The sequence below is a fragment of the Anabrus simplex genome, chromosome 2 (assembly GCF_040414725.1).
Source record: "Anabrus simplex isolate iqAnaSimp1 chromosome 2, ASM4041472v1, whole genome shotgun sequence".
In the NCBI taxonomy this organism is placed as follows: Eukaryota; Metazoa; Arthropoda; class Insecta; order Orthoptera; family Tettigoniidae; genus Anabrus; species Anabrus simplex.
The window spans coordinates 824,902,863-824,915,860 of record NC_090266.1 but is presented as its reverse complement, the minus strand read 5'-3'; the positions used below and the strand labels follow the sequence as shown (position 1 = coordinate 824,915,860).

The 12,998-nt window shown below is 37.9% G+C and overlaps 1 protein-coding gene across 1 annotated transcript in view; it reads left to right on the top strand.

Annotated features, from left to right (window-relative positions):
- Positions 1–12,998, top strand: part of LOC136864483 (telomerase-binding protein EST1A) — a 616,383-nt gene that overhangs the window by 279,338 nt on the left and 324,047 nt on the right. The window contains exon 15 of the mRNA XM_067141513.2: positions 3,155–3,216. Within this exon, the coding sequence (XP_066997614.2) occupies positions 3,155–3,216 (62 nt within the window). The remainder of the gene's footprint in view (positions 1–3,154; positions 3,217–12,998) is intronic.

The window sequence follows — 12,998 nt, the reverse complement described above, 5'->3', positions numbered from 1 at the left end:
TATGTGTCTGAGGTAATTTGCAGGTACGCCTTAATCGTATTATTAATTGATCCCATCAGTGATACAATCAATCATTCAGACTGCTGTATTGTTGCAGTGACGAGTATCATTTTATCAGTGTCTGACTCAGCTAATGGCTCCATCCAGGGTCAAGTTGTAAAGGATAGGAGGTATGAATGAACTGCTCAAGAGTGTTTTAAAATAAATTCCATGTCTTACGTGTTGGGTTACAACAGACATTATTATAAAAAAAGTAAAGTGTACATATATTGGTCTAGAGTTGATGTTATACAGGACAATGCTTAATGTTAATATGATATGATGATGTATCTTGAGATTTGGATAAGGTTAATTATGTTGTAAAAATGCTGATGAAGGAAGTTAAGGCTCCCGAATTATGTATGTATAAATAATTCAGATAATAATAGTATATTGACAGGGCGGACTAAACAATTACCCGTTGTACATTATTGTTATTATTATTAACCGAGCTTGATAGCTGCAGTCGCTTAAGTGCGGCCAGTATCCAGTATTCGGGAGGTAGTAAGTTTGAACCCCACTGTCGGCAGCCCTGAAAATGGTTTTCCGTGGTTTCCCATTTTCACACCAGGCAAATGCTGGGGCTGTACCTTAATTAAGGCCATGGCTGCTTCCTTCCCACTCCTAGCCCTTCCCTGTCCCATCGTCGCCATAAGACCTATCTGTGTCGGTGCGACGTAAAGCAACTAGCAAAAGGAAAAAAAAAAATTGTTATTATGAGTCAATGGGGACCAATTGAGGACCGATATGGTCCGGTTTGTGGACTAGTGATGAAGATCTGAAAATCATAAACATTTTTAATAAGGGCTCTCTGCTCAATATCTTTAAAAATAGTTTCATCCACCTAGATCAATACTTTAATCCCAATTTCAACCTTAATGGGATGTCAGAAAAATAAAAACCTTTATTTGATCTATTTATTCCTATTTTCAGTAAAAGGAAAGTAAGTACTCTAATCCCCCTCCCCCCTTTTTTTCCCCCCTCCAAATTCCCTCCAGCTATCACCCACCATTCCACATCCCCACCTTAGGCTACACTATACCTACCTTCTCTTCCTCCTCCCATCTACAACTCAGCTCTATTCTATTTCCTTGCTTTTGCTCTTTCAACTTTTTCAATGATCCATATTGAAAACAAATGTACTTCTCAACACTATCCCATCAAGATTATTCTGTTCACACTTGTTTCGGCTGAACCCAATTTTGGAAGATTCTTCAAGTGCTAGTATTTAAGTGTTAGACCTAGTCTTTTGTGAAATGCGTTCTTCAAATTGGAAGAAAACTTTGAGAACTTACACAAGACTTGTGATTGGGATGAGTGTTTATCATTCATTTCTTTACATGTCTTGCACTGAATATCAGCAACACATGCTTGTTTCAAAAATTTTAAATTTTATCGATTATAATTCTTGTCTTGCCTTAACTTCAATGATTTTGACTGATCATCAGTTAGTATCAAATATATGTAACTTTTCTTTAGGTTACAATACTAAATAGTACTGCTAGGTTACCCTATCCAGAAACAATCTGGAAAAGGGAATGGACAAAGAAGAAAGAGTACTGAATAGGTGGAAACTTTTTAGCTCTTATTTTACATTATAAAACTTGACCTCTTCTGAATTGTTGGATGAGTATTATTTACTGTTAATGCTTATGGCAGCTCTTTATATTTTCTTCACTCTCCATATTTGCAAGTGCACTGTAGCTGGGTTATTAGCACAACAATTAAACTCTTTGCTTTACAGTTTTGAATTATCGTTGTATTGAGGTTCCACAAACAAATTTACTATTAAAAGAATGGAATTTTCATTAGAGTACTGTACCCACAACTGAGGAGAAAATAGTCTTTCTGGCGTGTGGTTTGTCAATTAATTAGCTCTTAACTGTTGGAACCATTCGAATTTGTCTTCCTGCGATTCTATGTGGATTAGCATTTTCACTGATTTCAACTTTGATGCATCTGGATGTGTCAAAACTACTTGAATTTGTTATTTTGTGTTCCTTTAAAAAAAAAAAAACCATAAATAATTATAAGTAATTTGTATTTCAGCCCTGTTGTAAATGAAGACATGGTCTGTATAGAGCTGCAAACTTCTTCTTACTTTATCCAATATACATCAGGTATTCTTTATTGCAAAACACACTAAAATGTAATCAGTAATAAGTCCAGGAAAACCGGGCGAGTTGGCCGTGCGCGTAGAGGCGCGCGGCTGTGAGCTTGCATCCGGGAGATAGTAGGTTCGAATCCCACTATCGGCAGCCCTGAAAATGGTTTTCCGTGGTTTCCCATTTTCACACCAGGCAAATGCTGGGGCTGTACCTTAATTAAGGCCACGGCCGCTTCCTTCCAACTCCTAGGCCTTTCCTATCCCATCGTCGCCATAAGACCTATCTGTGTCGGTGCGACGTAAAGTCCCTAGCAAAAAAAAGTCCAGGAAACCAAAGTTAAGTTTTTCTGCTCAGGTAATAGCAACTTTTGATGATTATTTGGGATGCGCTCTTTTTTCTTTCTTTCTTTCTTCTGTAGTAATCTTAGACTGTTAGGGCTTAGAACTAGAATAACTATACTGCGATCTAAACTACAGAAAAATCAAGCAAGTTAGCCTTGCGGTTAGGGGTCTGCAGCTGTGAACTTGCATTTGTGAGGTAATGGGTTCGAACCCCACTGTCAGCAGACCTGAAGATGGTTTTTGTGGTTTTCCATTTTCAGACAAGGCAAATGCTGGGGCTGTAGCTTAATTAAGGCCATGGCTGCTTCATTCCCACTCCTAGCCATTTCCTATCCTATCATTGCCATAAGCCACTGCAGGTTAATAAACATAATACATATGACACATCATGCCTGTTACATTAATCAACAACTTCAACATTTGTTGATTCAGTTATTGGTTTTCAGCTCTATTGATCCAATTTCCCTATGCTGCTAATGCTGTTATTAATTCATTTAAGTGATTTTTTCAATTGGGATTTTCTTAAACATTAAGTAAAATTATTTTTCAGTCATGAAATAAATACCATTTAGAATTTCTCCAGAGTTAATTTAGAGATCATTGTTTTACATGTTTTAAGTTTTAATCCTGTTTTAATTCATGTGGTTTTGTTTTGTTTCTTTTCAGCTGAATAAACGGTTCATTATCTCCTACATTAATGTCCAAGGAAAGTTGTACACAAAAGTTGGGTGAGTAATAATGTTAATTTTTATGTAGCCTTGGTGCTAGCTTTTTTTTTTCAAATGTATTGTACAGTTGAACCTGCCCATAATGGAATCTCTTGTCTTCATAGGAATTATTTTGTGGTCCTAAAGAAATACTCTTAAAATCCATGTAAATTGAACGGAAACTGTCCTACATGGAAACGGAAAAGAAAATTGGGCACGTAACGTAAATAATCATATTAAAATAAGGTTCAGTATTGCTTAGTGTTCCATCTGCACTGCATACATGCAAAGTTATTTCGATAACATAGGCTACAGCAGTGACTAACTCACTCCCTTGACATGCTAGGTGAGCCGCAAGTACATAAACCTATTTCCGGGTGGGTAAATATACTGTGCTGATTCTATCTCCACTAACAAGGACATTCCTTGAGCTTAGTCTGTGGATTGTGTTTCTGTGGTCATGCAGTAAAGTACAGCACTTACCTGAAGTCTTAGTTACAATTATGGTTTCAAAGAAGAGAAATGTGTTAGACCTAGATGCTGAAATGCAAGTTATTGATGCATGTAAAAAAGACAGGTTATTGGTGAAACGAATTGACAAAAAGTTGGAAAGACACAAGATTTGAAATTTTGAAGGCAAGAAGTGAGGTTAAATTTGAGTGACTAAACAGTAATGGTTCAATTAAAAGAAAATTAAAGAAGATAGGAAATGAAAAGATAAATAAAATTGTGTGGGGAGTGGTTTGTTTGGATGAGATCAAAGAAGTTTGGAATTCCTGGGCCTATGGTTCGACAGAGAGCAAGATTAGGGAAAGATGACTTTACAGCATCTAATGGATGGCTGGAAGGTTTTTGAAAGAAGCACTTTTAATTTCTTTAAAACTGTTTGTGGTGAAGCTGTAGACATTAGTGAAGCGAATGGGCTGTCAAACTATGGTCACTTGCAGAAGACTATGAGGTCACTGCCAACAGTGATGAGACAGGATTTCTTCAAAGCACTTCCAGCTAAAGTTCTGGATTTAATGGGAAAAAAAAAAAAAAAAAAAAAAAAACAAAAAAAAACACCAGTTTGCAGGTTTGTTGTGTGGTTTTATGACTGAGGAGATGGCAAAACCTCTTGTTATAGTAAGTGCACAAAATTCAAGATGTGTTAAAAACATTAATATTTATGACCTTCCTGCCTTGTGGCAATCAAACAAGAAGACATGGATGATGTCTGTGATAATGAAGGAGTGGTTGAGAAGAAGGGAAAGTGCAGAAACAGAACTGATGTGTCCTGTTGCTTCTCATCAATGCTACATTTCATCCTCATCTTGAGCTATCCGATGAAGAGAGAAACAAAATTGTGTGGGGGACTGGTTTATTTGCAGGAGATCAATGAAGATTGGATAACTTAATTTTATTTGTGCTCAACCAATGCACCTAATAAACTGCATGAGGATAAATTAGTGCAACAAAAGTCTTGGGATCTCTCATTAACAATATATAATAAGCAACATCTGCCAGCAGTCAGGCACAATCTGTTTCTGTGCGTGATGCCATTGTTTGAATTGCAGAATAAGTTCCACTATGTACATTATAATCTTGCTTCATGAAAGTAAATTTCAAGTTTATGGACAGTGGAGAAGACATAGCCACTGCTCATGATTCTGAAAATCTGCAGGAAATTCTTCATCTAACCACTTGAGTATCATATGAGCTGAGGACTACGCAGCAGTAGATGTGCATATCAAAACTGAAGCTAACTTTAGAAAAATAGATCAATTCACTGATGATTATCAGCCGAAGGATAAAGAAATACAGGAGCAAGAGTCAGATGACATCACATCACAAGAACATCACTTGGAATGAAACATTAAGACCTATTGTGACGCCTTACAACACTTGAGAAATCTGCAAGATTTCTTCCCACCTAGGAACGATTCAGAGTTATTTCAAGTGATGTGTGAAACATGAATGGTTGTAGATAGCCTGGCTTCAAAGCCCATTAATATACAGAACACACTAGACCAATACTGGAAAATACGAAACAACATACTGTACCTTTCAGTTTGCATGTATATGGATGAATAATTGCATTGAGCCATAGTGTGAGGAGGATTGTTTGCAATATAAAAAGGTGAAATTAAGAGTTGTTTGTTCATAACTAAATATAACAGAGCAATAAACCAACTTTACTGGATTTATCATCTGTATCCTGCATCACGTGCTTATGTAATACGTAATAATGCATTTCGTTTGATTCTGTATTTAGAACATGTTCTAAACTGAAACCTGTCCATAATGGAAATTTTTTATGGTCCAATGCGATTCCGTTCTGAGCAGGTCTGACTGTAGTATCATTTATACAAACATGCACAGAATTGAATTTTGAAATTAATAATGTAGCTGTTTGAAATGCAGTTATATGGTTATATTTAAGCGTTGTTCGAAATTTTCAAGTCATCCAGAACAGACATATCTGCAGCTCTTCAAATTTTGCTGCTGGTCATTTTATTTCAGAAAAAAAGAAATAAACCTAAACTAAAGAAGGCAGAGCCATGTTGAATAACACTTTTTTCACCATGGGAATGATTGTTAGAGTGCAAGAGACAAATATTGTACTTCTGTGTGCATACAATATTGTTTAAATTAAAAAGAGATTTTATTTAAATATAAAGTACAGTATTCAGTCAATCAGTGAATCATTATTGATCTGCATTTAGTGTTGTTTTGCAGCTGACAGATTCCTTATCAGTAGTTTACCTAGTCTTTTCTTAAATGTTTTCAAAGAACTTGGAAATTGTTTGAATATTTCCCTTGATAAATTATTCCAATCCCTAATTCCTCTTTATATAAATGAAAATTTGCCCATGTTTGTCCTCTTGAATTCCAACTTCATCAGCTGGTGTGAATTTGCTGTTTTCTTTGACAGACTTTAAGTATAAGTCCAGATTATGGCATTCCTTAGCACATTGCTGGATAAACCACAAAAAATAGGGTTTCATTTAATTTCTCATTTTCGGCCCATAGTTTTGCATTTTGAAATATTCGACAAATGTTCCTGTAATTTTCGCTTCGCTTTTACTGAGTCAGATACCGACAGCATAATCTGCTACTACGTTTCATAACAACCTTCCATTTTCCACTTGTCTATCTGCTTCACTTTTCTGCTTAATTGTTATCACAACATGTTTCCTTTTTACTGGTATCTTAAAACAGCATACTTGAAGCACATAAACTGATGAGCGTCAAAAGTAAAATACGATAGTACATAGAAGGACCTCGTGGTCAATACACTGCTAAGCAGGTATTGTAACACTCTTTGTGACGGCAAATAATGGATGGAATATGCAGTAGAGGGGGAAAGTGTTACAGGTATACAGGGCGCTGGAATATGGGGTAGGGGTAAGAGAATTATTTCGCTTGCTGCAAGCAGCGTTGCCGGCTCGATTTTGAGTACCGGTTCTGCAAATTATTAATTATTTTTCTCAACATCCATTTGGATAAGCCTGGTTTTGGTTGAGTGAAGTTTGGTTAATTGGGGTTTTACTGTGCAATTATAATTTATATCAACCAGTAGTTACGTTGGAAAATAATTGTGATATGGTAAATTGATACAAAACCATATACTGTTCTTAGAATGAAATCAGTAGCTATTTTTGAGAGAAATTTTACTGAGGGTGTTGTACTAATGGCCTAGAAGACAATGTTGTGATAACAAACATTACATGTTTGGAGCTGTCTGGCAGTAAACCAGAATAAGGTTTAAGTTTATGTTTAGGTATTGGTTGATTATAGGGTGGTGTAAGGTGCTTCCTTCATTCTAGAGGTGGAAGTGAGAGGAGATATTTGTTGGAAACTTTAAAAATAACATTTAAGGAAATTAAGTAAGAAAGTACATTATTCTCCAAGGTAGGGATTTGAGTGGCCTAGCTCCAGGCTGTAATTAGGTTGGCTACCAGTGTGAGAGTTTGTAGCACTTCATAACATATTACATAATTCTGAAACTAAACAGTATAATACAGTACATACGTACATACATACATACATACATACATACATACATACATACATACATACATACATACATACATATGTACGTCTTCATTATAGGCTGTTGTGCCTTTCAGCGCTCAGTCTGCAAGCCTGTGCGAATTTACTAACCACCACAACAATCATTTGTTTGTAACTAGTGTGGTTTCATTTAGGTCTATACCCCTTATCATTAAATCATTAGAAACTGAGTCTAACCATCATCGTCTTGCTATCCCTCTACTTCTCTTACCCTCCATAAGAGAGTACATTATTCTCCTAGGTAACCTACTTCCCTCCATTCACCTCGTATGACCCCACCACCGAAGCCAGTTTATGTGTACAGCTTCATCCTTTGAGTTTGTTCCTAAATATCCTTTATCTCCTTATTCCAAGTACTCTCCTGCCATTGTTCCCACCGGTTTGTGCCAGCAATCATTCTCGCTACTTTTGTGTGTATTAATACTAACTTATAAATAAGATATCCTGAGTCCCCCCAGCATTCACTCCCGTAAAACAAAGTTGGTCTGAAAACAGACCAGTGTAAAGTTAGTTTCATCCTGAGCGGACTTCCTTTTTTAAAAATACTGTTGATCACAACTGCGAGCTCACAGCATTAGCTTTGCTGCACCGTGATTCAATATCATTTACTGTACTACCATCCTGGGAGAACACACATCCTAAATACTTGAAATTATCTATCTGTTCCAGCTTTGTATCCCCAATCTGACATTGAATTCTCTTGGACTTTGTATCTTCTGATATCAATTTAGAATTGGACAGGCTAATTTTCTTACCATACTCATCACACCTATTTTCAAATTCTAAGATACTAGACTGGAGGCTTTTGGCGCAGTCTGCCAGTATGACCAAGTCATCAGCATAGGCCAAAATATTTACTACATTTTCACCTAACTGAATCCCTCCCTGCCACTTAATACCTTTCAGTAGATGATCCATGTAAGCAATGACCAACAAAGATGAAAGATTACAGCCTTGTCTAACCCCTGTAAGTACATTGAACCAAGAACTCATTGTACCATCAATTTATTGTCATTGCAGCCAAACTGTAAACACAAATGCCTTTGACTGATTTTATTGTCCACCCTTAAAACCATTGCCCCCAATATGGTGCTACTCTGTCATATGCCTTCTCTAGATCTACGAAACATAAGCCAAACACTCTGTTCCTCTCGTAGCATCTGATCCTGACAGCCCCTCTGAGTTTTGAAACCATACTAGTTTTCAACCACTGATCACACACCCTTCGCTCCAAAATGCCAGTGAACACCTTGCATGGTGTATTGATTAATGAGATACCTCGGTAGTAGTTGCAATCCTTCCTGTTCCCCTGCTTATAGATAGGTGCAGTTACTGCTTTTGTCCAATCAGAAGTTATCTTTCTAACACTCCACGCTAATCTTGTTACTCTATGAAGCCATTTCATCCCTGCCTTCTCACTATATTTCACCATTTCAGGTCAAATTTAATCTATTCCTTCTGCTTTATGACAATGGAATTTATTTACCACATTTTCCACTTCTTCAGTCATAATTTAGTCACCATTATTGTCCTCCTCCCCATGAACTTGGTTGTTCGCGACGTCAAGAGGAAGATTTCCTTTTATGTTGAGAAGATTTTCAAAATATTCCTTCCACCTGTCCAGTGATTCCCTGGGTTCTATTATGAGTTTGCATTATTTACTCAAAACACTTCCTTTTTCCTCTCCCTTTCTAAGATTATTACTATCCAGAAAGGTTTCCATGCTGCTTGACCTAGCCTTTTCAGAATGTTACCAAAATTTTCCCACGACTTCTTCTTGAATTCAAGAACTGTTTGTTTCATATACCTTGCTGTTTCTAGTACAGCTTCCTTGTATGCCACCAATTCTCTTTCTATGTCCAACTCAAGAATGGGTAACCACGCCTTCTTTTCAAATTTCACTCTGCTAATAGCCGGTTCTCAAAATCAAATCGATACTCATTTGATAGCTCTCTTTACTGATCGGTTTTCGTCCGCTGATTGTCCGTTTTGTAGTAATTACGAAAGCATCTTTTGGATTTAGACACGCTGTGAGGGCACGGCTTATCTGAAGTGGAATCCCAAGGTCTGAGTTAGGTAATCCCCAAAGGCCATCTGGTTTAATGGAATTCTTTGCTGTTCTAAGTGGCATCATTAAAGCTGCGTCGGGAAGCAAAGTACATTTCTGTATTACTGGATACTGTAAATTATGCTAAGTGTATCAATCTCTCTTATGTAGTTTTCCTGGGCTTGTGGCAAATTATAATAATAATAATAATAATAATAATAATAATAATAATAATAATAATAATAATAATAATAATAATAATAATAATAATAATAATAACAATAATAATGGCCATCAAGGACCACGTTAAGTCTTGTTGCATTTGACACTGAATTTGGCCTTCTTTAGAGCCCAAATTTCCCTCATTCTTTGTGAGTGGGCCTGCTTACGCTCCTCTGTCCAAGGGGCACCGTGTCTTCTCTTCGGTTGCTCGTCTCGGTTTAGCCCATTCGTCAATATTTTCTTGCGGAAGAGATCTCTGTTAAGGGAGTCTTCAGCTGAGATATGTAGCATTTGCAGGTCTTCTTTGGTATTTCTAAACCAGGGAATTGTGGTTTTGGGGTTTGAATAAAAAAAGTGAAAGATTTCTTTAGTTAACTTTCTTCCGTCCATTCTTTTCAGATGACCGTAAAATCGTGCCCGCCTTTTTCTGATTATGTCGGTAATTTTCTCTATTTTGCTGTAGACTTCCTTGTTGGATCTCTTTTGATGGATTCCATTTCTGTACTTTGATCCCAAGATTCCTCTCACAATTTTGCGTTCTCTTTTCTCCAGTTCTTCAAGGAGTCCTTTGTTGGCATTTAGAGACAGGGTTTCGGCTGCATATAGAACTACTGGCTTCAGAACGGTTTCATAGTGACGTATCTTGGTGTTTTGGGAAAGGCATTTTTTGTTGTAGATTGTGCGGGATGTTTGGTAGGCTATTTCCAGTTTGCGTACTCGCTCCTGAAGTGCTTCTTTGTCCAGTCCATTTTTTATGATGATCTCACCCAGGTATTTGAATTTGTCTACTCGGGTGATGGCCCCCTATTTTGTATGGAGTTTTGGTGGAGCCTCTTTGATGTTAGTCATTACTTCTGTTTTCTCAAACGATATCTGCAAACCAGTTTGTTCGGCTATTTCCTTTAAAATTTCAACTTGAGCTCTAGCGGTTTCTATGTCGTTTGAGAGAACGGCCTCAACAAGGAGACTTTTGGCGTTGTTAAAGTCACAGTCATTTGGTCTAGCCTTCTCCTGGAACTCCTCGACCCTTTGCTGAAGTTTATCATTGTCGAAGCGTGATCTGTTTGGTTGTCTTCCTTGTGTTTGCGGGAATTGGTTTGAATTTGATAAGAGACGTATAATGATCTGAGGCCACATTGGTGCCTTTCTTTACCTTGACATTCATAATCTCAGGGCTATTTCTCCTGGAGATTGCAACATGATCAATTTGAAACTCTCCGAGAGCTTGGACGGGAGAACGCCAAGTCATTTGCTTTCTGGGTAGATGGCGAAAGTGGGTCGACATGACCTGCAGGTTGTGATTTTCGCAAATGGACACCAGTCTTTTGCCGTTGGGATTGGTTCTTTTGTGAACAGGGTAATTTCCTATAACTTTCTTGTACTTCTGTTCACGACCTAGTTGGGCATTGAAGTCACCCAAAAGAAGCTTGACATGGTGTTTGGGGATTTTGTTTAATTTTTCATCCAGTAGGTCCCAGAAATTATCAACTTCGTCTGGATCAGACTTGTTCTTATCGTTTGTAACAGCATGTGCGTTAACTAGGGCGTGGGTTTTGTTCGCGCATTTAATTGTGAGTATAGACAATCTGTCATTCACAGGTTCGAAATTTGCAACCGATTTAAGGATCTTGGTTCTAACAGCAAACGCGGTTCCAAGCATCACAGCTCCGTTGAGGATTGCTCTTTGCGCTTTGCTCTTGAAAAATCGGTAGCCTTCGGATTCAAAAATCTTTTCATCTGGGTACCTTGTTTTCTGTAGGGCCATTATGGATATCTGATTTTCGTGAAGAGCTTTGGTGAGGGTTTTCAGCTTGCCAGTTTGTGTAAGTGAATTTATGTTGAGAGTTGCTAGAAAGGTTTTAGATTTTGGCCTGAGTTTTTGACTTTTCGGGGTACACCGAGACGCTCCGACTCGTCTCTTGCATGATGTCGAGTCTCCCCCAGAATCCGAACAAGACTCGTGCGCCGTGGCGTTCACGACAAGGGATTTATCCGAAGATTTACCCCCTGGGGTATGTTTCTTGTAATGATGTGCCATCATGCTTTTTGACTTGACTTTGCTTTGGATGGGTACCCAACTTTTTACAACTAGGGTTGTTAGCCCTAGAGGTTGCCTCAAGATGTTTTCTAGCTTCTGGTCATTTACCAGTCTTCGCCGTAACCCTGGCAAGGGACCATTTTTTTTTTTTTCCACGGTGGTATTTTATTTCCCTACTATCCTCTGACTCTGCTGGCGGCAGAGCCAGCGAGCTTCCCCAATTCCAATGGGATGTGCCCGATGGAGGTAACCGGTAAATCCCCACATGGGTATTATTATTATTATTATTATTATTATTATTATTATTATTATTATTAGTATTATTATTATTATTATTATTGAACCCGCGTAATCTGTAGGTTGGTACGCACTAAATGGGCAAGGAAATGAGAAAGATACACAGTTTTAATGTTGGATCCCTGTAACGAAGCTTCGCCTTATGACACGAGTGATATCACTAGGCTTTGTGTCATATTGTTTTCTCTCTTGCTCGACTGAGAAGGTAATATCGAGGTCTCACTATACTCTGGATCGGTTCTGTCTTTACCAGTTAATAGAGCTGTAGCTCTTGACGCTGCCCAATGTTGTTCGTACTCCAAGCAGGGCACAAAATGCTATTTACAGCCAAATATTTCACAAATTGGTGCAGAAAATGCCACATATAACTCATTAGGTATTCTAACATGTCTATGAACTGGGTATTGAACAGTTTCAATATCATCCGATAACATTGCACCATGGGGAATCCACAATATGCAATGTATGTATCAGTCCTAGCATAACCAAGTGAGTTGGCTGTGATGTTAAGGGAGCCCAGCTGTGAGCTTGCATTCGAGATATAGTGGGTTAAAACCCCACTGTCGGCAGCCCTGAAGTTGGTCTTCCGTGGTTTTCCAGTTTCATACCAGGCAAATATTGGGGCTGAACCTTCATTAAGGCCACGGCTGCTTCCTTCCATTCGTTTCCATTACTTATGAACACAACAGAAAGAAGATCGTCCTTCAACATGAAAATTTACTGTTGAGGAAATGTGTTTGGAATGTGCAGGTAATCTGGGTATTTTTTGATGATACTGACCCCTATCTGAACCTTAGTGAGCTGAGTATCTCGAAGTCTAGGATAGATAAAGCGAAATCTGTCTGCAAACGAATAAGTGTAGAGTCTCCAGGATCAGTTATAGACAGAATTATATGGACATGATTAGTGGAACATTGCAAACAATATACAGTAGGCATGTTCAGGATGTACAAGGTCTCTCTCTTTTTAATATAGCTTTGGTCGCAGCACCACTTGCAGCACGGCGCAGATGGCGCAATGACACTTGGTTGCTGCTATAGTCTATCAGCTTCATTGTCCGTATTGATAATCTAAGCACACAAGTAAGAAGGATGAGTTTTCCACCTAATCAATACTTTATTTTACAAAATGTTTAGAATTATT